Consider the following 26,683-nt stretch of genomic DNA (forward strand, 5'->3'; position numbering starts at 1 on the left):
GCAGAACACATCCCTTACTTAAGTCTGGGAGTGGCCGTATATAATTTTTGCAGTATATATTCTATTGCCAAAAAGTTGTATCCATAATATTCATTCCCATTATTTCTGTTTATTGTCTTGTCTCTAAATTTTTTTTTATGTATTTAGATTCTTTAATTTTTTTAGTAAAATACCTTTCCTTCTGTAATTTCAAAATTGTGTATGTTAAAAGCATAGAAACAACTATAGACATGTTCTGCAATTTCTGATTTCGTGGTATTTCCCTGTCTCCTTGATGTAAACTTTTGCCCACGCAAAATTTTACATCCCCACGTGCTTTTGTAAATAATGGATCTGCATCTTGGTGGGGAAATTACATCACTCAGAAAATTACATATTTTGCTTACTGGCTTGAAGAGAGGAGTTTGCATGTAATGAAGGGAACAGTGTAGGTCCCAAAAAAAGTGATGTTCTTCATACGGGTAAATATCACATTACTCCTGGAATATGAAGCTTTTCATACAAGTAAATATCACTGCAATTAAAAAAAAGTGTTTTTTTAATTGTAGTTTTATCTCAGTGTTATATCTTCTCAAAACCAGTGCTCTGAGCTTGCTCATATTCTGTGTCACTTTTTAATCCTTTCTTATTCCACTGGTATTTTCTTTTAGCTTGGCAATTTGCTCATATCTAGCCAGTTCCTGGAAAGGGGTGACAAATCTTCTTATCTAGCTAGCATCCCATAGTACTCACCTCTACTCTTTCCAAAGTAATGGAGAAAAAGCTCATTAACTGCCAACTAGTAAACTATCTTGAAACCTCCCATCTGATTAACTGTCTCCAATGTTGTATTCCATCAGTATCAATCCTGGTGATATACTGGCTTATGTTACCAATCCATGGACAAATTCAGTGGAAAAATTTTCCCTTGACATTGCTAAGGCTTTTGGTCATGTTTCACATAAAGATCTTCTAAATAAGCTCCCATCTTTTAGTTTGCATATTTGTAGCCTTTATCACACAAGTGCCCTTTTGCAGATCTCACCAAGCAGATTGCATGTCTTTTGATCCTTTCAAGAAGCTTGATGTCTTTTTTTAGGTTAGTCTGCATACTTAGATGCAGCATTTGATATGCAGTCTTACACTTGCCTTATACAATGCTGTATCTAAGTAGACATCTGCAGACCAACTTAAAAAAGACATCAAGCTTCTTGAAAGGATCAAAAGACATGCAACCTGCTTGGCAAGAAATGCAAAAAGGCACTTGTGTGAGGAAAGGCTACAAATATGCAAACTAAACAAGTGATATATATATACATATACTTGTTTAGTTTTACCTTTCTTTTACTGTATATATATATAGTAGAAGAACGGTAGGCATTTGGGAGTTACACACTCACTCCCAAATGCCTACCTTTCTTCTACTGTTCTTAATTCAACTCACTAAGTATATAACTTATTTTTAAATTATTATTCCCCAAGTGTAAGTCCTTGCATTTTGCAGCATTAAAATATATTTGCTACTTTTCTGACCATTCTTGAAGTCTGTACAAGTCATACTGTTAAGTGTGTAAGTGCCAATGCAACTAAGACTATGAGGTATCAGTGTGCTGTGTCAGTAAATTATATGAATTTGTTGTCAGTGTGCCTGTTTGCTGCTGGAAAGAAAAAAACTTATTCAAACCCTGCATCTGAGACTGACCAATGCAACTACATATTATTGACGAGGTTTGAACTCAAGCCCTTTCCACCTGATTTTTTTTTGATTTGGTAGTTGTTGGCGCATCGGCTTCTGTGGCCATATTGCACCTCCCAAGGTTTTTTTTGCAGTATTTTGATCCAAGCCCGAGGCGGGAATCGAACCCGCGACCTTGGGGTTGCCGGGTAGGTACTTTACCCACTCGGCTAGCCCGGTCGGCCTTTCCAACACCCGAAATGAGGAGGACAATGATTTTATTGACTGTGCTGCCCATGAGGGTAATACAGTGGATACAATCACCATAATCCTGAAGGAGCACAACTTTGATGTTGATCTCTGAATTTGGAAATCATGCTGTGTTACCCCCTTCATTGATATTATTTATGAAAATTAGAAACTTTTTTTGTAATACAGAAATAAACAATTAACTAAAGACCTCAGAATACGTAACAGGTTAGTGCATTAGCATCATGTTTGTATGTAGTGAATTACCGAAAATGGCAAATTGGCACCGTTTTTATCACATCTGATATTGTGAATACCTTCACAAGTTGCCTGGTATTGCACTACCTCGAATAAGTAATGCTTCACCAGTGGAGAAGACTCATCATCGGCCATTTTCAATCCACTGCAGGATGAAGGCCTCTCCAGCAACATTCCAGTTCCTTCTGTTTTGAGCACTGGCCATCCATTTACTACCCACTAACTCATGAATTTTATCTATCCATCTCTGCCTTTGTCTCCCAGGTTTTCTTCTAGCTCCTCTTGGGTACCATTCTGTTATTTTCTTAGTCCATCTGTCATCAAGTTTTAGAGCTATGTGTCCTGCCCAAGACCATTTTAGTTCTTTAGTTTTGATAAGAATGTCCTTTACTTGAGTTTGCTGCCTAATCCATGTGTTTCTCTTCTTATCTAACAGTCTGATTCCCAATATAATTCGTTCCATTCTTCGCTGTGTAGTTCTCAGCTTCTCTTCCATTCTTTGGTGAGTGCCGCCCAAGTTTCACTTCCATAAGTCATGGTGGGGAGTATACATTGGTTCATTATTTTACGTTTCAGACAAACTGGGATATTGCTCTTCAGTATGTGACTATATTTCCTGAATGCTATCCATCCAAAATTTATTCTTCTCTTGACTTCCAGCCATTTATCATTATTACGGGTAATAACTTGTCCCAGATAAGTATATGACTCCACCTTTTCAATTATTGCTCCTTCAATCATTATTTCCCTTTCTGTGGCATACTTGTTCATCATTACTTTTGTTTTAGCCATATTCATCTTTAGTCCAAAATCCTTACTAACTGTGCATAACTGATTAAGATTTTCCTCTAATTCTTTGGTATCGTGGCTTAAGACCACAATGTCATCTGCAAATCGTAAATGGTTTAGGTACTCTCCATTCAAATTGACTCCTTTCTGCGACCCGTCTAATCTTCTGAAAGCTTCCTCAAGGGCAGCAGTAAACAGTTTCGGAGATATTGTGTCTCCTTGTCGAACTCCTTTCTTGATTTTAAATTTCCTACTGTCTTTGTCTAGTCTAATAAAGGAGGTAGCATTCTCATATATTTTCTTCAAAATCATAATATGTGGGGTATCTATGTCTTGTCTTTCCAGTGTCCGAAACATTGCCTTATGTTGTATGGAGTCAAATGCCTTTTAAAATCCACAAATGCCAGGCATAATGGTGTTTTATATTCATTTTCTTTCTCCATTAGCTGTGATATTACGTGAAGGTGATCCATAATTGAGAATCCTGTCCTAAAGCCAGCTTGCTCTTTCGGTTGATTCCCATCAAGTATTCTTTCTAATCTGTTAGTAATGACCCTTGTGAACAACTTGTAGATGTGGGATAACAAGCTAATTGGTCTATAATTTCCAATTTCTGATTTATCTCCTTTCTTATGCAGCAAAACTATGATTGCAATATAGGCGTCACACCTTTTCTAATGCACTTTGTGAAGAGCCTTGCCGGTTTTTCTGTTATGTCTCTTCCTCCCAATTTTAACAATTCTACAGTAACTTCATCTTCCCCCAAGGCTTTCTGATTCTTCATTTTCTTCAATGCATGTTCTACCTCATCAGGAAGAATATCGGGTAGGTCGTATGTGTTGCTAATTTGCAATCCATCTTCCCCACTGCTGGCATCATTCCCTTGCTCCTTGTATAATTCTTTATAGTAGTCTTCTGCTATTTGAATTATGCCTTCTCTGCTGTTTATAAGTACACCATCACTGTTCTTCAGTTTCAGTATCATTTGTCTTTCTGTATTACTGCTCATGGCTGCTGATTTAAATCCTTTGTTTTCCCTTAATGCTTGTTCTACTTTTCTTGCGTTAAATCTTCTTATGTCCTTTCTGAGTCTCTTTCTAATGACTTTGCATAACTCAGTATACTAAATTTTCTCCTTGCCAGTGTTTATCTTGCTCTTCACTTTTTGCCTTCGGTTCATCATAAGTGTTTCTTGACTAATTTTTTCTTCTTTGGATTTCTTTTTTCCTATAGGTTTCTTGGGCTTTATCACTTTCAGAAAGTTGTAATATTCCTCGTCGATATCTTGGTCCTGAGCAGTCTGCAAAAGCTCAAACTTGTTCTTAAGTTCCACTACATACTGCTTTTTCTCCTCTTCTGTTATCTCAAAGACCTTTGTATTATTTACTCGAGTCAGTTTTTTCCTTTCCTACATCTATATCAAGTGCACATCTTACCATTCTGTGATCACTTTCAACATTTACCTTATTCAGTACAGTAATGTCATTCACAATATATCTTTTGTTAGTGAGGATAAAGTCGATTTCATTAGTTGTTAATGCATTTGGACTCTTCCATGTCCACTTTCTGTTCACCCTTTTCTTGAAAAAAGTGTTCATTACTGACAATCCTTGAGATTCTGCAAATTCCACAAGTCTTTCGCCTCTTTCATTTCTTTTCCAGAATTTTGTATAGTTCCCCTTTCTTTGCTGTTTTGTCTTTTTCCAACCTTAGCATTGAAGTCCCCCATTTTCATAGTGTAGTGGGTTTTCTGCTCATCTAGAAGACTCGATTTCGGTGTACATTTCTTCAACCTCTTCATCATCATGGCTCGATGTTGGTGCATAAATCATTATAACCTTTAGCTTGTACCTCTTAGAAATCTTGAGTATTAGTCTTGACACCCTTGGTGATGTACTTTTGAATTCCAAAATGTTTTTTAAATCTTTATGGACCAGAAACCCAACTCCACCTTCACTCCTTTCACTGTTTCCATTGGGGTACAGCAGATTTCCACTTAATAAACCTATAAGTGATTCATTTCTTCTTCTTGTTTCAGCCAAACCGATGATATTCCAATTCACATTTTCTAATTCCTTTTCCAGCTCTAATATCCTGTCTTCACCGATGAGTGATCTTACATTGTAACAGGCCAAGTTCAGTTTCCGTGCATGGCAGCTTGGTCGTACCCAGAGATTCTTAGCACCCTCTGCTTCCACTGTGATCCTCTCGCTGCCATAAGAGGGAGAGTGAAAGCTGCTGGGGACTGAGGGCTATTTGTTTTGCCGTGCTGTCATATGCTGGAGGGTTTGGTCTTTTCCTCTTCATGGTGACCAGGTGTCTTGAAGAGAACCACTCTACACGTTCGTTGCCACCTAAGTGACGTAACAGGGCTTACCATCGAGAAGGTGTGCATGAGTGGATTTTAGGGAGGCAGGCCAACCGGACTTCTCCTGAATCTTCTGTAATAGAAAGATATTGGATCCATCAGTGTTTTAGACTGTCTGATAACACACAGGATACCTGTTCCCCTCTAAGCCCCTGGAGAAGACTATTGTTACTTATTCTTGGTGAATACCACAACCCAGATGACCGTTTAGTGAATTTCCCTGTGAGCAGAGGCTTTAGCCCTAAATCTTTTCAGTCTATACTGTTGTACACCATCTGGCATCTCTCATATTGTGAAGTTATGCTTCAAAATTGTTGTCACTATTGCAGCGCCAGGGTACCTACCCACCCACCGATGAGAGCCTTAAAATGACCATCTAGGTGGTGGTATCCACCGAGAATAAGTAACAATAGTCTTCTTTGCTGGTGAAGCATTACTTATTAACCCCGGAGGCTCACATCTGGTGAGTATGGGCTTGGCACACCCAGGGTCTTGAGCTGGATATCATCATTCTTCTCTTTCTTGGTGATTCCCTTCTACTTCTGACTCTTGTTTTCTCTCTCTCTCTCTCTCTCTCTCTCTCTCTCTCTCTCTCTCTCTCTGGGTAACTCAAAAATTTTTTTTTTTGGGTGGTGCAGCATAAGCCTCAGGCTTCCTTGCACTATATGGCTAATAATAATAATAATAATAAAGTTAGCGCAATATAACTTATTTGAAATTTAAATAAAAATAACAAATCCTGTTATAGTAATGAATAACAAATAACTAAGTAAGGAATAATTTTTTATTTATTTGAATTATGTCAGTTTTGCATAAACAACCACTCTCATTTCCAAATTACTCAAATAAGATTTTAGGGTATGTTAATCAAAACCCACAAATTTCAGACAGACGGTTAACTGCCCCATTAGTAAAACATTGCCAAATATATAAAAAAAAAAAAAAAAAAGATCAAAACATGCACTTCGTATTGTTTAAGGATTTCCGTTTTTCCAATACGTTCCATTTTTACAAATTTTATTTTTTCGTAGTAGTATGAATTTTTGTTGTGCTAACTTGATATTTTCATTACAGTGGTATTTGTTAAAATGGCACAGTAAACTGCCAGGAGATGGAAGTGCATTTGTTACTCTGGTGTTTGTTATACTAACATTTTACTGTATACTAAAAGATAATTCTAAGTAGTTTTGCATTGTCAGTCTCAGAATTTGATGAATTTTAAATATAAGACCAAAAGTTTGATTTTTTTTTAAAAAATTTTATTATTAAAGGTGAAAAGTATGACTCTACTGTACAGTAATACAGAGTGAGTCATGCAGAATGTGCATAACTTCAAGATGTAATTTCATAGGTCAATCCTATAAAAGATATGTTCTATCAACATGGATCTGATGCTAACAGATAGCAAAACTTTGGATGTTTGAATTTTAAAAATGTCTATGAATTTTTTGAATGGTAAAAAATAATAAATTAGAATAAGCAGACATGTGCCTAAAATATTTTTTGCATACATGGTACATGTTTATTCATTATTTTATTATTTAAATTACTTTTTGGCATCAAAAATTCTGATTTAGCATCCACAACTCAGAGGTAATAATGCTAAAGTGTGTCATTATCCAATAAGAGTAGTAGTTCTAATATTGTGGTGCAATTCTAGATGCTGAACCAAGGGACTGCTTGTGGCAATGCTTTCAATCTCTTAGGATAAAAACAAATACCAGTATGAAAATCTCTTCAGGAATGGGGAACATAAGGAAGGCTAATGCTTCATCTCTAAAAACATGCATTTTTAAATTTAAGCAAAGCTCTTACAGATGAGTGCACTGTATTCCTGCACTTTGACTTTACAACTTGGTTGCAGTGTGATTGTGTGACACCTAGAGAATGAGCTGGACATTGTTGCATTTCACTCCACATCTGAATCCAGTTTGCTCTCTCTACCTATGTGTCACAATAACCCAGGGTTGTCAAGGACACTACTGACACTATGCTGCTGCAACAGGATCTGGAAAGGTTGAGCAGATGGGCTGAGAGGTGGCAAATGAAGTTTAACATTGACAAATGTAAAGTACTACATATGGGAAACAGCAACCCCAGAGCAACGTATCAACTCTGTGGTACTACACTGACATTGGTAGAGAATGAAAGGGACCTGGGGTGGTTGTGCAGGCAGATATGAAGTTCTCTGAGCAGTGCAGACGGGCTGCAAGAGTAGCTCATGGTGTATTGTCAATGATATACAGGAATTTTTCTAGCAGGGATAAGGAGGTGATTATTCCCTTGTATAAGGCAATGGTCAGGCCACACCTAGAGTACTGTATACAGGCCTGGAGGCCTCATTTCAAGAAGAATGTAGAGCTGCTGGAACGAGTACAGAGAAGGGCAACAAGATTAGTGAATGGAATAAAGGGGTGCTCTTACGAAGAAAGGCACAATTACAGTGTCTGGAGACTAGGCACCAGTGAGGTGATCTGATAGAGGTGTACAAAGCCTTGAATGGTTTGAGCATGCTCAATGCTGATGGGATTCTTCCTCTTGCTCAGAATAATCACTTGAGAGGGCATAAATTCAAATTGAGGAAAGACAGATGTAGGATAGATGTGCGGAAATTTGCCTTTAGCCAGCGGGTGGTTGGTAGGTGGAACAGACTTCCATCCCTTGTCGTGGAAGTTGATAGCCTAAATAAGTTTAAGGCTCAGCTGGACAAGTATTTCGAACGAACAGAGGGGTGAAGTGGTTATTTTTTATTTATTTATTTTACTTTATTTTATTTTTTTTTTTGGCTGATGCTGCATAAGCTTGCTTTCTTGCATCAAATGCCTCTACTAATGCTAACCCTGCAGTCAAGTTATAAATTCAAAGTGCAAGAATTTCCCTTTTTGTTTTTTAAAGTCTGGAAATCCCAAAGGAAACAGCATTTTGTATCCCTCCCTCTTCTACTCCTGATTTAACTTACTTTTCATCTAATTAATCAGCAGTGACTGTTCGTGCATAAGAGTCTCAAAACAGCAGGTGATCATATTGTACTGATGTGAGATTTACTTAAAGATAAAAACGCTGTAGAGGTAAAGGGAAGTGATTTTGTTTTCCTAAAGGTTACTACAGTGGTTTTATTCCATTTTTAAATTCTTTTCAATCATCCTATTGAAAAAAAATTTAAAATGATGTTACCAACTGCAAATGCACTGAGTAATCATAGAAATTGCTAGACATTTTATACCTAAGAAATATTGTTAAAAGTTTAGGGATAAATGGATGTCAGATCATATGGCGACAATAGTAGGACAGAAGAAAAGTGCATGGTAAGATTATAAATTATTAGGGGACATGTAAACCTATAGAAAGTATAAACTTGTCTTAAATTAAGTTACTAAATGGGCTAGGGGTTAGGCAAGCTAAGTCAAATTGTGCAAAAAAAAAAGGTATCAAAGAATTCCTTGCTAATATTAACACAAGGATAAAAAGATTTTTATCCTTTTTATCATTGATAAAGGTTTTTAATCTTTATCAATGATAGATTTTTATCATTGGCCCTGAGGTATGAATAGCATAACTATTGATGATCCTGTTCAGATTGCTGGCAACCGAAATAAATATTTTACATCAGCATTCATGCAATGAAGTTTTTAAGGATGGTGACACCGAAAGTATACCAAATTATAGCTAGGAACTAATGATGTTGTGATAAACAATTATATTAAAAGCAGCAACAAAAGAGGTAAACATACCTCTAGTCATAATTATGACTAAAGTTCTGCTTACCTCTTTTGTTGTCGCTTTTAATATAATTATGAGAGCATCCTTGGATTCAGAAGTCTCTACAGATTGGAGATGTCCAAATGTTTTTACTAGTCACAAAGGGAATCAAAGAGCAAAATGACAGACCTAAGCTTGACTTCTGTTTCAGGGAAAATAATGGGTTCACTGGTTAAAGAAGCAATGCAGCATCATCTTGACGAAAATGCAGTTATGCCGCAATCACAGTGAAGCTTTTTTAAGGGATAGTCTTGTGTGACATCTGATTAGATACTATAATGTAGTCACAAAGGAACTGTATGCAAAAAATAATTTTGACATCATATACTAAGATTTCAACACTTCTTTTGACACTGTTCTACATGAAAGACTGCTATACAAATTGGAGCAGTGTGGCATTAGGGGCAAATTACTGCTATGGATAAAAGGATGAGTGGCAGGAAATGGATACTGGCTAAATGGTCACTGCTCTTTATGGACTAATATTTTTAGTGGAGTCCCTCAGGTTCACTACTTATCCTCATGCTGTTTTCAGTATTTATGAACAATATTTAATTGTTAATAAAATCGCCACCTCTCAGCTCATCAGCCTAGTGTCTCTAGGCTTTGTTGGGCCGAGAAGTGGTAATTGTGGTTTAAAATCAATGAATGTAAAGTACTGCATATGGGAAGCAGTAATTCTATAATAACATGTCCACCGAGTGGTACCACACTCAGGGTGGTGAAAAATGAAAGGGATCTAGGGGTAATTGTACAGTCCAACATAAAGTTTTCTCAGCAGTGCAGTCTGGCTGCTAAGACGTGGAGTTTTGTCAATGATATACAGGAATTCTATCAGTAGCGGCAAGGAAGTGATTACCCCACTGTATAAGGCAACAGTTAAGCCACATCTCATATACTGCATACGTCTGGAAGCCTCATTTTAAGAATGATGTGGATCTCTTGGAATCAATGCAAAGAAAAGCAACCACATTAGTCAGAGATATGAAAGGGAACTCTCATTGTGAAAGATTTCAGTTCTACAAATTGAAGTGCTTGGAAACTAGGTACCTGCAGTGTTTAATGCTTTAATGGATTGAGTAAATGCTCATTTAAGCCTTACTCTTTCTTGGATGACACTGGTCAATACATAAAATGATACAAAAACCAAAATATCCAATCTTGACTAATTTTATGCTGCTGAACATGAACATCACATTAAAATTTGTCGATTGGCTTTTGTTTTCGAATTACAGTTGGCATCTCATATTAGCGAGTTATTCTACATTATCAACTAAAGGTTTAGTCCACAAACTCGTGAGGAATAAGCTGGGATCCACGGATGTCATACACTCTGTCCGCTCTGATGACTCGTCTGAGACTACACACTGGGAAGATACAATCAACCGGATTCTGGATGAACTAATATATCAGGACAACACCAACTCTGACACTGACATCCACAGGAAGATAGCAGTACAAAATTCCAGCTTCCAGCCAGACAATATGGAGGAACCATTCACAGAGGAAGAAGTCGATGCAGCAATTAAAAAAATCAAAAAAGGTAAAGCTCCTGGTCTGGATTTTATTGAAGGCGAGACTGTGCAACGTCTCTGGGCCATAGCTCCAATGATACTTCTTCAGCTCTTCAACACCTGTCTGAATGAGGGTAACTTTCCATCATGTTGGAAGCACGCTAACCTGAGGCTCTTACCTAAGGATCCCACAGGTACCTCCAAGGCATATCGCCCGATTGCGCTGCTTCCCATTCTCGGCAAGGTTTTTGAGAGACTGCTGCTCTCCCGCTTCCAACCCCGATATGAAGCCAGTGGTTTGGCATCCTCGCTTCAATTTGGATTCAAACAAGGGTGCTCCACAATTGATGCTCTATCTAAAACCCTCAAAGTTGCAGAACAGTCGGATGCAACTTATGTACTGGCAATCTTCATTGACTTCAAAGGAGCTTTTGACACAGTGTGGTGGCCGGGCGTTCTTCAGAGGGCCAGAGTCTCTAACTGTACTTGGAATTTCTACCACTGCCTCAAAAGTTACTTCTCTAACCGCAAGGTCAGCATCAAAACAAAATATCACTGCATCACCCGACATCTAACCCGAGGCTGTCCCCAGGGCTCCATCCTGGGGCCAGCTGTCTGGAATATGATACTAGACGACTGGCTCCTGAGGGACTACCCACACACTACTCAGCTTTCTTATGCCGACGACATGGTTATCATCATTGAGGGCCCCACCCGCGCCACCATAGAAACCCAGACTACGGTTGTTCTCGCTGCTCTGTCCGTATGGGCCACGGAAAATAAACTCTCAGTCTCCACTGAGAAGAGCAAAACCCTCCTATTAAAAGGCAAACTGGACTTCTCCAGACCTCCTACCATACGTTTTAATGGCCGCCCACTGAAAAACTACCGATCGGTGAAGTACCTGGGAGTAATTTTGGACGACAGGAGAACTTTCATTCCTCATATCCAAACTATCAAAGAAAAGATAAAAAATTACATCACTATGTTAGCACGCTTTACCCGCAAGGACTGGGGTCTTAAAGGACCAACTCAACGCCTTTTATACTCAGCAGTATTCATACCAATTGTCACATATGGAGCTGCAGTATGGTACCACCGAATGACCTTAGTGCATGTTCAACGTAAAATTCAGCAAATTCAACGACTTATGCTACTACAAATGACCCGTGCATGTAGAACGACATCAACTGCCGCCCTACAGCTACTAACAGGCCGCCTCCCTTTGGACCTCCACGTCGCTTTTATCGGACTTTCTCATGCCATCAAGAAGAATAAGGAAGCTGAATTCCTCACTATTCAAACCCGTACTGATACCGACATCAAAAAGGAACATAAACGTGTGTGGCTAGAATTGATAAACTTATGGCAAACCCGCTGGAATAACTCCACAACTGGTGCAACTACTAAACTTTTCCTTCCTGAGGTAACCTACATCAACAAGCAACGTTCCACTTGGTTCTTCCCTAACGTCTATGCTTCCTTCCTATTAACTGGCCATGGGTCCTTCAAGAGACGCCTTCTAGAGTTCGGCCTAGTCGAGGATGCCCTCTGTACCTGCGGAGAACCTGAAGACTAGGATCACGTGATGCACTCATGCAACGTATACTTAGATCTAAGAAACCAACTACTCCTAGACCTCCACACTACATCACTTCGGCCAGAAACCAAGTTATTGGAATCTAATGATGCCTTCCGTGCACTGACCAGTTATGCCAACGAGGTCTTTCGTCGTCGCTGGCATCACCTGCAACTCCCGAACACTACTCCTGGATAACCTCCTCTAGACAGCAACTGATACCCAGCACCGGAAACTTCCAGACATGAAACTGCAAATGGCGGACAGCCCTGTCGACGCCGCTCCGTGATTCTCCATTGTGACGATCCTGGACTCTTTAATTTGAACTTTACCTATTCTCTTCTTCCTACCCACAGTCTTTCTCCAGGACTCCCACAACTGCACCTAGCACTCTTCTTGCTCCGTTTCGCCTGGGAGGATGCCTACGCTCTGTTATCCTCGCTATCTTGTCTGTCTTCCACTTTCCTGTCTCTTCTCTGCTCTTTCCTTGGCTCTCCCCACTCTCGCTCCTGCAAGAGTGTGGATGGCCCGTCAGATGTCTTTTACTCCCTGGTCCGGCTCCTCGTGCCAGTGGACGGATGCTGGGAGGATCCTTCCTGGTGATCGCGCCTCCCAGTAACGAAGAGGCCAGTCAAACAACAGAAACAACACACTACTCACACATAACCCACACTGACTGGCTTTGCTATGTTAACAGAGTATTTAACGCGGATTTGTGGGAAACCACGGGAACCGCATAACAAAACACTATGTCCACACTATGTCCACTATTATCAACTACAGCTCTTGGCAAAATGCATAGCAATGGTGCAGTTTCAGTAACACCATGCTCTTATTGTGTGATCGGCAACTGTCACCTTGCTCTGCATCATGTGGTAAGTTGTTGTCGCCTCAAATGTGTCTTCAGCTCTGTTGCAGTAATACTCGAATATGGTTAGGTACTGAGTGATTCGTTCTCAGTTAATGGTTGTTCTCTGTGAGATTCCTACTTTTTGCTCGGTATTTGTGTCATGTAAGATTAATATGCCCTGTAATTGTGTGAATAGTCTGGATGACTTCTGTTACGTATGTGGAGAAGTCATGTTAGCTTTGAGAAAGCATCCCTTAACTGGAGCCATAAAAAAAGCCTACTTCTTTTACTTTGAGTGTAAAGTAGGTGACCAGGACAACAACTGGGCTCCACACGTATACTACCTGTTCATCAAAACTCAACGCGTGGATGAATCGAAAGGGGCATTTTATGCCTTTCACAGTGCCCATGATATGGTGGGAGTCAACAAATCACAGTCACAGACTGTTACTTCTGTATGGCGCCTCCTATTAGAAAATGATGACAGTAAAGAAGTGGACAGTGACGTGCCCAAATATACCATTTGCAATTCACCCCGTGCTTCACGGTGAAGTACTACCTATTCCTGAGGCGCCTCCCTAGCCAGGTGGGCAGGAGCAGTGCATAGCACACGCTTCTTGATTAGACCAAGGTTCGAGCCTGTGCCCACCAAATACGGAGGATGCGGAAAGGTCAGGAAATGACCACCGCATATCCCGGAGCAATATGGCCTTAGTTGCTAATGCTCCTAAAAACCAAATAACAACAACAACCTATTCCTGAACCACCTGACCATTTTCTGTACACTCTGATGAAGACACTGATGAACATCAACTTAATACATGTGAAGAAGTACAGCAGCCAGCTACAATAAGGAATCCACCATTTTATTCAAACCTTTATCCTTCTGAACCACATAAGATCACAAAAAGTGAGCTTAATGATCCCATCAGGAATATCGAACTGCCGAAGAATAAAGCAGAGCTTTTGGCCTTGAGGCTATAACAATGGAATCCTCTTAGGTATACACTGTCAGAAGTATGAGTGGCAGATATGTGGTGATTTAAAGGTAAATCACCACAACTCCTCTGCTCCTTGGCAAGACTATCCCACTGCAAGTGGGATAGTCTTGCCAAGCAGAAGAGGAGTTGGCCTCAACGAAAATCATTAATACCTGGAATGAAGAACGTAGTTTGAACCTCTGGTAGGTCCAAATAAAGTTTTGCTTCTGCCACTCCACATCAAACTGTTCCTCATAAAAAAATTTTGTCAAGGCTTTCAAAGTAAACAGCTCTGCAGTCATATACTTGCAAGAGAAATTCCCAAGACTTAGTACAGAGAAGATTAAGGTGGGCATTGTAATTGGTCCACAAATAAGGCAACTTTTCAAAGACGAACAGTTTGAATGTGTCCTTAGTGATAGCTAGAAATCAGCGTGGAAAGCCTTTCGAAATGTTTCTAGTTTTCTTGGAAATGTTAAAACTGGCAACTGCAGATAGCTTGTGTAAGATCTCATTACTTCTTATAAAAAACTGAGATGCAACATGTCATTGAAGATGTATTTCTTGCACTCACACCTGTATTTCTTCCTGCCAAATTGTGGTGTGGTCAGCGGCAAACATGGTGAGCACTTTCATCAGAACATTGCAGTAATGGAACAAAAATACAAAAGCAAATGGAATGCCACAATGTTAGCTGATTATTGTTGGATGGTGAAAAGGGATGCTCCTGAAGTTGAATACAAGCAAAAAGGGTTTGAATAAAAATAAAAAATACAGTGTATAAATATAAACTACTTTTCCTAAAATAAGATCCAATCTGCCATTTTAAGAACTATTTCCGTGTTTAGTATCCCAAAATTTATAAAGTGAACTTACTTTCATGCCTATAACAAGATATGACCCATACAATATGTCGTTCAGTGTGTTACGTGTAAGGGGACATAAATACAAATTGAAAAATTGACTGCAGGATAGATGGATAAATGTTCTGGCTGAAAACAAATTTTCAGCCAGAGATTGAATGTTGGAATCTACTAAAATATAATCCCAAGTATTTTGATAAATGCTATCCTGTCTACAGCTTACCTAACGAATTGTAACTAACAGTTAATTTCCATGGATTATATCCAACTTGTGTCACACTACACATTTTTTGGGGGAAAAAAATTCAAGTAGTAGTTTAAAATGGTGAACTTTTTAATTCTATTCTTTATTCTGATGCTGTATTAGATAATATCACACACACACACACACTGAGAGAAATCGAAGCTGAAACCAAAGCTGTATTAGAAATTTTGCTGTATTGTCATTTTATACACTTATATGGAGAAGTTTGATGTACTTTTCCACTTAAATGATCATTGATGGAGGTAGATTAAGACCATACTGGTGGTATATTAAATTCACAGACATACTATTTGATAGGCATTTTAATATTTAAATTTAATTGCTTTGTTGAACAGGGTTGAAAAGAGCAGTAGTCCCTATTTATTATCCATTCTGTTTAGTAGCTAGGGGCTTATTTAATTGAACAGTAGGCATATTTATTTTGTTCGGTTAACTTTACTCAATTATGTATCTTTTTATTGTTTTTTACACATTAAGTAGATTTCTTTTTACACAGACATTCTCTTCATACTGTGACAGAGTCTGGGAACCTGGTTCTAAATCTTTTAAGTGAGGTAAGCTCTTTTTTTTTTTCTTTTCTTTATAGACATCTTAATTTCTTCCTTCTTTATTCATAAATAATTCTAAGAAGCTTATTTTTATTTATTTGATTTGTAGTTTATTCTTATTACTTAGGGCTTTTTTTTTTTTTTTTTCTGTATGTTTCCTGTACAATACTTTTGCCTGACTGGTGTTTACCCTATTTTAATCTAATTAATCTATAATATTGTTTTTGCATTTTACTTCATTGATTTATCCATGAGTAGTTTTGTAATATACTATTGCTTCTTCAGTATTTTTTTATCTTTTCTTTTTCTGTACAGATCTTTTTTATCAATCTGGGGAGAGCTCCACATAATACCTAATGTAAACTCCTACATCCCTTAAACTAGTGGTTGATAACTTTTAGGCATGTGGTGAATTGATGATTTACCACCCTATTTGGCTTGCCTGCTAATTAAATAAAAATAAAAATTAACTGTCAAGTAACTTCTTTAAAAAAAACATGATACAAACAAATATAAAAGCAAAAAAAAAAAAAAAAAATTTAAAAATAACAATAATAAAAAATAAATAAACAGAGGGTATTAAAGTGCCTAGTGAACTTCATACAAGTAAAAGATGCAGTTGATTTAACCTCTGTACAAACACAAGATCAGAAAGATCCAGAATTTATTTTGCAGTAGGTGATGTTTTGGTTGCACATCCAGTAGCTTGTAGTTGGTGACTCAAATGTCAGGAAAGTGGGATATATATTGTGCAAAAAGGACAGGTGGAATTGGACCAGGGTGTGTCTGCCAGCAGTGGGGAAGATGGATTGCAAAGTAGCAACACATACGACATACCCGATATTCTTCCTGATGAGGTAGAACATTCATTGAAGGAAATGAAGAATCAGAAAGCCCCGGGGGAAGATGAAGTTACTGTAGAGTTGTTAAAATTGGGAGGAAGAGTCACAAAAACTGGCAAGGCTCTTCACAAAGTGCATTAGAAAAGGTGTGATGCCTAAGCAGTGGAATAATGCAATCATAGTTTTGTTGCATAAGAAAGGAGATAAATTGGAAATTATAGACCAATTAGTTTGTTATCCCACATCTACAAGTTGTTCACAAGGGTCATTACTAACAGATTAGAAAGAATACTTGATGAGAATCAACCAAAAGAGCAGCTGGCTTTAGGACAGGATTCTCAACTATGGATCACCTTCACGTAATATCACAGCTAATGGAGAAAGCAAATGAATATAAAACACCATTATGCCTGGCATTTGTGGATTATGAAAAGGCATTTGACTCCATACAGCATAAGGCAATGTTTCGGGCACTGGAAAGACAAGGCATTGATACCCCATATATTATGATTTTGAAGAAAAGATATGAGTGTGCTACGTCCTTTATTAGACTAGACAAAGACAGTAGGAAATTTAAAATTGAGAAAGGAGTTCGGCAAGGAGACACAATATCTCCGAAGCTGTTTACTGCTGCCCTTGAGGAAGCTTTCAGAAGATTAGACTGGTCGCAGAAAGGAGTCAATGTGAACGGAGAGTACCTAAACCATTTACGATTTGCAGATGACATTGTGGTCGTAAGCCACGATCCCAAAGAATTAGAGGAAAATCTTAAGTAAGGATTTTGGACTAAAGATGAATATGGCTAAAACAAAAGTAATGATGAATAAGTATGCCACAGAAAGGGAAATAATGATTGAAGGAGCAGCAATTGAAAAGGTGGAGTCATATACTTATCTGGGACAAGTTATTAGCTGTAATAATGATAAATGGCTGGAAGTCAAGAGAAGAATAAATTTTGGATGGAAAGCATTCAGGAAATATAGTCACATGCTGAAGAGCAATATCCCAGTTTGTCTGAAACGTAGAATAATGAACTAATGTATACTCCCCACCATGACTTATGGAAGTAAAACTTGTGCACTCACCAAAAGAATGGAAGAGAAGCTGAGAACTACACAGCGAAGAATGGAACGAATCATATTGGGAATCAGACTGTTAGATAAGAAGAGAAACACATGGATTAGGCAACAAACTCAAGTAAAGGACATTCTTATCAAAACTAAAGAACTAAAATGGTCTTGGGCAGGACACATAGCTCGAAAACATGATGACAGATGGACTAAGAAAATAACAGAATGGTATCCAAGAGGAGCTAGAAGAAAACCTGGAAGACAAAGGCGGAGATGGATAGATGAAATTCACGAGTTTGTGGGTAGTAACTGGATGGCCAGTGCTCAAAATAGAAGGAACTGGAAAGTTGCTGGAGAGGCCTTCATCCTGCAGTGGATTGAAAATGGCTGATGATGATGTGTCTGCCAGGAGCTAAAGTTGATGTAGAGCAGCTATTATCTTTAAAAAGCACAAAAGTTGATATTGTTGTGCATGTTGGCACTAACAATATTAAGAGTAGAAGATTCGAGGATTTAATTAGCAATGTTGAAAAAAATTCATGAGGATGATGAGAGCCTTGTCAATCAATTCAACCCTGGGGAGACTGCAAGGCTCGTGGGGTACAAGTTTTCTCAGCGTAGTCTGTGCTTATTAATAGAAGAGACTATTTTTACAGGGATGGGATACGATGAAATGGAAGGAGTGCAAGAATATTTACTGATGCTATTGAGGCAGTGTTAGGTGAGTCAGAAAACTGCTAGACTAGATACACAAACTAATAGATTAACAGGAAACACAAGCAGAGCTGCTTTGAACTGCTTTTACATGCAGCAGCTTGAAAAGCAAGGTGTCAGAGATTTCAAGAATTAATGGGGCCCTCATGAAAGAAGCAAATACATGGGCTGTATTAAAAGCTAAGAGTTGCATTTATATTGGCATGTACACTAATGCTAGGAGTATAGTAAATAAATTAGATGAATTTGAAGTACTGGTCAAATCATCAAATGCAGAAACTGTGGGAGTAGTAGTAGTAGTATCATTCAGACATAAAGAGATTTAGAATTTGAATACAGGGTGTATAGAAAGGAGAGACGGGATGGTAGGGAGAGCTATGGTTCTTAGTTAAGCCAAATTGTGCCTATTCATGATTTTTTTTAATGCTATTTGTCCAAACTATGGTTAGATACAGTCATAGAAATGGATGTGCTTTAGATATTGAAACAGGTTATCAGGGATAGCATCATTTCCAAGAGCTAGTAAACCATTCCAAGAAAGGAATGGTTTACCAGTATGTTGTGCTGAATGACTTTTACAGGATCTCACTACAGAACTGTAATGCACACAGATGGATGGGTGCTGCATCTTGACAATGTGAGACCTCACATTGCTCATACTGTCATGAGTACTTATTGCCCTATAGACCTTGCACCCTGCAATCTAATCTAAAGACATTAGAGGCGATTCTCAAATGCATGTCAAAAAATGGCTTTCACCATGTTTTTGATGAATGGCAGAAATGTTGGAGTAAGTGCATTTCATCAAATGGGACTACTGAAAAGAACCATAAAAAATATGGATGATTAATAAAGGTAGGTTGTGAAAAAAAAAAAAAATTATGGTAAATTTTTCCTAGCATTCCATGATGACCAATTTCAACTTAGGGGAAAGAATGTTGTGCCTTCTTATAATATAAAACAGTTACAAATATATATTCTTACACAGCTTATTTAATATTTAAATTCCAGAGATCTGTGAAATCTATATCAATGGCTGAAAAACGGAAACTCGGGTGGATGCTGCAGTAGTCTCCTCTTTTACCACTACAGTCCCATTACCAGTAACATGAAAATACTTCATGTTCCAGATACAGAGTTAATTTATGGAAATAAAACAGGTCGTTGAACTCTCTACTTCACATGCCTTGATATATACACTCTCGGAGTGCAGAAGAGCCCACAATGCAATCCCACAACCCTTTAAAAGTGCTCCATACATACTATAAAATTGTTATACAGACAGCATGCAGAAATTGCTGGTCCCAGCTAATGCAAGCCCAGGTTAATAATAAAATCCAACAGATAAAAAACAAACCAAAACTATGAAACTCAAACTTCAGACATATAAGACAGGAAGAGAAATATGCTGGGGAGGGGGTTCAGGAACTGGTGGGAGTCATCATGAAACAAATTAATACATGGGTTGTGTTAGGGTAACTAAGAATAGGTGCATGTATACTTGCATGTACACCATTGCTAGAAGTATAGTAAATAAATTTGTTGAATTTGAAGTGTTGGTTAAGATTTCAAAGGAAGATATTGTTGGGATATCAGAAACATGTTGTCACACAGACATGTTTCTGATATCCTAACATGATATAAGCAGTGCAGAATTGGAATTTGGGAAGTACAATGTGTACAGAAAAGATAGAATGGGACGATGGGTTATGCTGTTAATTAAGAAAAACATAAAATTTAAGGAAGTGTATCCAGTTGACATGGGTGGACAGTGCAATGTTGAGTCAGTTTAGTGTAACTTAAGCACTGGGAAAGCCAAGAGTAGGAGTATGTAATAGGCCTAACGACTGTAATGATTACAAAGAACAGTTGTACAGAGAAATAGAATGGGCCAGTAAATCAGATTGTGTTATAATAGGGGATTCTAACTTCCCAGATATTGACTGGAACTTGTGGGTTGGTCACTTGCACACTAGCAAGACTTTTGTGGATTTATTGGATGATTGTTTTCTGCACCTGCATGTTCGAGAGGCAACCAGAGAGGGTAATAGTCTTGATCTGGTTATCAGCAGTGATCGTTTGCGTATTAAGAATTTGCAGATAAAGGAATCACTAGGTGGCAGTGATCACAGTGTACTGATATGGGATTTACTTAAAGATATAATCACCATGAGGGGTAAAGGAAAGGGATTTTGCTTCCGTAAAGGTGACTACAGTGGTCTCAGACAGTTTTTTTAAATTCTGTATAGTGGGACCAACTGATGATGTTACCAACAGCAAATTCTAAGTGGGAAGCATTCAAGGTACTAATCGTGGAAGCTACAAGGCTTTTCATACCGATTAGCATTAGTAGAGGCATACAATACAAGAAAGCAAGCTTATGCAGCATCAGCCAAATAATAAAAACAAAAAAAAAAAAAAAAAAACCACCCATTTCACCCCTCCATTCGTTCCAAATGCCTGTCCAGCTCAGCCTAAAATTTATTTAGTCTATTAGCTTTCACAACAAAAGATGGAAACCAGTTCCACCAATCAACTACCCGCTGGCTAAAGGCAAATTTCTGCACATCTATTCTACAACTATCTTTCCTCAATTTGAAACTAGGCCCTCTCAGGTAGGTTCTTAGTCTGAGCAAGAGGAAGAATCCCATCAGCATTCAGCTTGCTCAACCCATTCAAGGCCTTATACACCTCAATCAGATCACCTTGCCGGTGCCTGCTCTCCAGGCGCTACAATTTGCAGAACTTAAGCCTTTCTTGGTAAGAGCACCCCTTTGTTCCACTCACCAATCTTGTTGCCCTTCTTTGTACTCTTTCTAGCAACTCTACATCCTTCCTAAAATGAGGCCTCCAGACCTGTACACAATACTCTAGGTGTGGCCTGACCATTGCCTTGTATAACGGGATAATCACCTCCCTGTCCCTGCTAGCAAAGTTCCTATATATCATTTACTAGACTCCATAACCTGCTCTGGCAGCCCGTCTGCACTGCTCATTGAACTCCATATTTTACTGCACAATTACCCTCAGATCTTTTTCACTTTCCACTTCCCTGAGTGTAGTACCACACAGTTGGTACATTTCTCTTCGGTTATTGCTACCCTTTGCATTCCAATGCAGTCCTTTGCATTTGTCAATGTTAAACTTCAGTTGCCACTTCTCAGCCCATTTTCCCACTTATCTAGATCCAGTTGGAATAGAATACTGTCTTTACTGTTGTTAACAACCCTGCCAACCTTTGTGTCATCTGCAAACATGGACATTAAACCTGATATACCTTCATCAATATCATTGATAAATATACAAAACAACAATGGGTCCAACATCAAACCCTGGGGAACTCCACTAATAACATTTGTCCACGAAGAGCAGTGTCCATTGATTATCACTCTGTTGTCTCCCACTCAACTATTACTTTATCCATTGTAGAAACTTACCCTTAATGCCATACCTCTCCAATTTGTACAGCAGTCTTCCATGTGCAACAGTATCAAAAGCTTTCCTGAAATCCATGTATATGATATCAAAATCAGTTCCTTTGTGACTACATCACAGTATCCAATCAAATTGAACAGACAAGACCTTTAACAAACGTATGCTGTGCCTTAACTATTACTGCAGTCTTGTCTAGATGATCCTGCAATGCTTCTTTAACCAGCGATTCCATTATTTTCCACGGAACACAAGTTGAATTAACAGGTCTGTAGTTACTTGTGTCACCTTTTGAACCCCCCCCCCCTTTGTGAATTGGTGATACATTTGCACACCTCCAGTCCATGGGGACCTCCCCTGAGTCCAAGGAAGCTCTCATAATTATGGGTAAGGGTTTGCTTATTTCCTTTGCTGCCTCCTTTAATATAACTGGATAGATCCCGTCCACCCCCAGGTGCCTTCCTTATGTTTAACTTCAACAATTTCTCCTCCACTTTGCTCTCAGTTATTAAGAAATATTGTTCAAGTTTTAGGCCTAAATAGCTGTCAGATGAACTAATGAGACTCATGGCAGATAAGAATGCATGGATGCATACAGGGTGTCTCAAAAATATTGGTACAAACATTTAGGGGAGATAGGTAACAACTAAAGGAATGTGAATCGCATAGGAACCCATAACCGGAAATGTCACTGTAAGTCAGCACACGGTGCTGTTCATCAGTTCGCAAGAGGGAAAATTTCTGGTTTACTCATTCAAGCAGTAGTCACCACACAAAGAGCATGCATCGATATATGAACTGTGAGCTGGAAGACATGCACCTAGTGTATGGATTAGCAGAGGGCTCACACAGTGTGCGCCCCCATGCAGCACAACATCACTTCACAATAAATGTGTGGGCAGGTATTGTTGGTGAATGCTTAGTCGGCCCATACCTGTTACCATCCCGCATGAACTCCACTAAATATCGGATCTTTCTTGAACAAGTTCTATCAGGGTTACTTGATGATGTTCCAGCAAATGTGAGACGCAGTACAGTGGTGCCTCGCAATTCGACTATAATCCGTCGCCGAATTAGAGTCGAATTGCAGGTCAATATTTTCCATATAAGTTTATGTGGAAAATTGATTAATTCGTTGTCGGAGAGAAATACACAGTATTATTCACTTTACTATATTCTACCGTATAACAAACAAAATTACAAAATACATAATGAATACATACATTTCATTGAGCCTTAGATGTTGGAAGGATGTTTTATTTATCTTGTTCTACCCTTTTTCTTCTCCTCTTGGCTTGAATGGGGATGAGGAATTGATCAAGGGTGGACCATCTCTCCCTCTTTTTCAAGATAGCCTTGAAGTGATGCATAGTAGTGTTGTTAAACAAGTCTGTCATTCTAGTTACAACAGCAGTGTTGAGGTGCCATTTTAAACAAGCAGACTACACCTTCTCCCAATGGAATAAAATTTCTTTAATGGCAGCTGTTGGCATCAGCCCTTTTTCCCTGTCTTCTTCTTCAAGTGAAATTTCCTTTTCTCTCTCTTTTGCTTCCTGTTCGCTGAGTGTTTTGAGTTCTTCCACGGTTGGTTCGTCATCGTGATCCTCCATAAGCTCTTCCACATCAGCCTCATCAACTTCTCCTATGTCGAGGTTCTCTGCTGTCAAAATGATTTCTCGCATGGCTGCAATTGCTTCTGATTCTTCAGCGGCTTGGACTGCATTGTTGTCATCCCGAAAAAGGAGGGAACGAGTTTCTTCCATGATGCACAAAGGGTCCTCTGTGTCACTCCCTCCCAGGCAGTTTTAATAAAGGAAATGCCGTGAAGAATATTGAACTCAGTCTTCCAGAACTCCTTCAGTGTCTTATCAGAAGAATGAGTCACGTCAAAAAGCTGTGAAAACAAAGCCTTGGTGTAAAGTTTTTTAAAATAGGCAATTACTTCTTGATCCTGGCGCCTCCGTAGCCAGGTGGGAAGGAGCAGCAGTGCGTAACACACGCTTCTTGATTAGACCGGGGTTCGAGCCCGTCACCACCAAATACGAAGGACGCGGAAAGGTCAGGGAATGACCACCGCATATCCCGGAGCAATATGGCCTTAGTTGCTAATTCTCCTAAAAACCAAATAACAACAACAACAACAACTTCTTGATCCATGGGTTGGATCAGTGATGTGGTGTTTGGAGGCAAAAACTGGACTTTGATGAAATTATAGTCAATTTCAAGAATGTTTGCCAAGTCTTGGGGGTGGGCACTAGCATTGTCAAGAATCAGCAGTGCTTTCAAAGGTAAATTGTTGTCAATGAGGAATTTTTTTACAGTCGGGGCAAACTCCTCAAAAATCCAATCTTTGAAGACTTTCTGGTCTACCCAGGCTTTTGCATTGGATCTCCACATCACTGGCAGTTTGGACTTGATGGTTTTCTTCCCAAAGCAGCGAGGATTTTTAGAGTGGTAAACGAGAAGTGGCTTTACCTTAAAGTCTTCGCTTGCATTTGCTGCCAATAACAAGGTAAGCCTATCTTTCATAGGCTTATGTCCTGGTAGCTCACTTCTTCTTGCGTGATGTATGTTCAATTTGGTAAGCGCTTCCAAATAACCCAGCTTCATCCCCGTTAAAAATTTGCTGCGGCAAGTAGCCTTCCTTCATGATTAAATCTTCAAATTTTTTCACAAACTCTTCTGCAGCCTTTTTATCTGCACTAGCTGCTTCCCCATGTCTGAGAACACTATGGATACCTGTTCTACCTTTGAATCTGTGAAACCACCCACGATTTGCCTTGAATTCATCAGTTTGATCTGAGATACGTCCTGGAATTTTCTTCTGCAATTCTTCAAAAATTAACCTAGCCTTCTCACAGATCATTGCCTGAGCTACTGGATCTCCTTTCATCTGTCTTTCTGTAATCCACATAAGAAGCAGCTTTTCCATTTCTTCATTGATTAAAGATCTGTTTCTGTCAGCAATTTTCATTGCTCCAACGCCATACTCTTGAGCTACATCTGTAATTGTTCTACCTTTCTGCACTTTTTCTATAATTTCTTTCTTCTTTTCTATGCTCAACCAAGTGTGTTTCTTTCCTGAATTATTCCGCTGTTCACTCCTCTTTGGACCCATTATCAAATTTCACTCAAAAAATAAATAACTGCCAAAGCACAAAATTTTTTACTTTATGAGAAATGCAGAATTATAAATTAGCACAAACAACTAGAGCAAACGTGAACTCAGACTACGATTATTAACGAGATAATGTTGTCTCATAACTGAGGAAGAACTGACGGCATACCTGTAGCTATCTTTGAGGGCGGCTAATGTAGCTGAACGATTGAGGGATCTCTTCCCGCTTTATCTATCATTGGTTAAATGTTACTCTCGCTCTTTAATACCATTGGTTAAAATGTACGAAGCAGCCGTCTCTATTTAGTGCTGTTTAGTAACATTAAACGAAGTTACGTAGTCCAGCAAAGAATTCTATCGTGCAATATCATGTAGCGTTTTCGCTGGCCCGCGAAATCAGACTGTTGGATAGCAGTACGTCGAATTGTGAGGCACCACCTGTATTTGGTTTCAACATGACGGGGCGCCTGCCCATTATGGAAGATGTGTTTGTGACCATTTGAACAGGCGTTTTGGGCATCGATGGATTGGCCGTGGTGGACCCGTTGCCCGGCCCCCACGCTCACCTGATTTATCGAGCCTTGATTTCTTTCTGTGGGGACCCTCAAATCCATCGTGTGTGAATCGCCTGTGGAGACGGAAATGGATCTCGTGGCGCGACTCGTCTGCGCTGTCAAAGAAACTCCAGGTGTGTTTGACCGTGTCCGCCAATCCATGTTGCATCGGTGTCACACATGCATCGTGTCTCATGGTGGAATCTTCGAGCATCTGTTGTAACATCATGAAATGCATCCATCTCGTACTCCATTGTTAATAATATGTCAAATAAATGTTTACCACTAATTACTGTCTTATATCATTTCTGCTTCTTGTGCCTCTGCTACTACTTTTCCGTGACGTTTCTGGTTATGTGTTCCTATGCAATTCACATTCCTTTAGATGTTACCTACCTCCCCTAAACATTTGTACCAATATTTTTGAGACACCCTGTATAAATTATCAGGTGGCAGATATAAGCTCTTCTGTAATCAAGTCACAAAGGAGGTTAGGCAAGCAAAAGTAGATTATGAGAAATTAGAAGGAAGGGGACAAATCAGATTGGTCCATTTGATATTGATGGTTTGATTGTTGATGATCCTGCTCAGATAGCTGATAATCTGATTGAATATTTTGCATCTACATTCACACATGAAAATGCCAGACGTTTATCAAACTGCAACAGGGTGTTTGATGATTTTGTAATCACTGAGAGCAGAGTGGAAGAGAAATTTTGAAGTGAAACATAAGAAAGGACCCGGGGTGGATGTGATCTATCAGTTATATTAAGCAACATTTTGTCCAACAAATTTGATTGGATACTACAATGTGGTTACAGAGGAATTGGATGCAAAAAATAATTTTGATATCATATACTTGGATTTCAGGAAAGCTTTTACACTGTTGCACATGGAAGACTGCTGTACAAATAGCAGCAGTATGGCATTAATGGCAAGTTGCTACAAAGGATGAAAGGGTGGTTGAGTGGGAGATGACAAAGAGTGATAATCAATGGACATTGCTCTTTATGGACTAATGTTGTTAGTGGAGTGCCCCAGAGTTCAGTGTTAGGCCCGTTGTTGTCTTGTCTATTTATCAGTGATATTTATGAAGGTATATCAAGCTTAATGTCCAAGATTGCAGATGATACAAAGCTTGGCACTGTTGTTTTTGACAGTATGCTACTGTGACAGGATCTAAAAAATTTGGGCAGATGGGCTGAGAAGTGGTAACTGAAGTTTAACATTGACAAATGCAAAGTACTGCCTATGGGTAGAAGTAACCCCAGAGAAAT

The 26,683-nt window shown here is 38.9% G+C and overlaps 1 protein-coding gene across 1 annotated transcript in view; it reads left to right on the plus strand.

Annotated features, from left to right (window-relative positions):
- LOC150080788 (uncharacterized) overlaps positions 1-26,683 on the plus strand; it is a 190,404-nt gene that overhangs the window by 121,597 nt on the left and 42,124 nt on the right. Inside the window, exon 7 of the mRNA XM_090382064.1 lies at positions 15,625-15,682. Within this exon, the coding sequence (XP_090238190.1) occupies positions 15,625-15,682 (58 nt within the window). The remainder of the gene's footprint in view (positions 1-15,624; positions 15,683-26,683) is intronic.

This window comes from Mastigoproctus giganteus, chromosome 9 (assembly GCF_048544385.1).
Source record: "Mastigoproctus giganteus isolate SK-2022 chromosome 9, ASM4854438v1, whole genome shotgun sequence".
NCBI classification, from domain to species: domain Eukaryota; kingdom Metazoa; phylum Arthropoda; class Arachnida; order Uropygi; family Thelyphonidae; genus Mastigoproctus; species Mastigoproctus giganteus.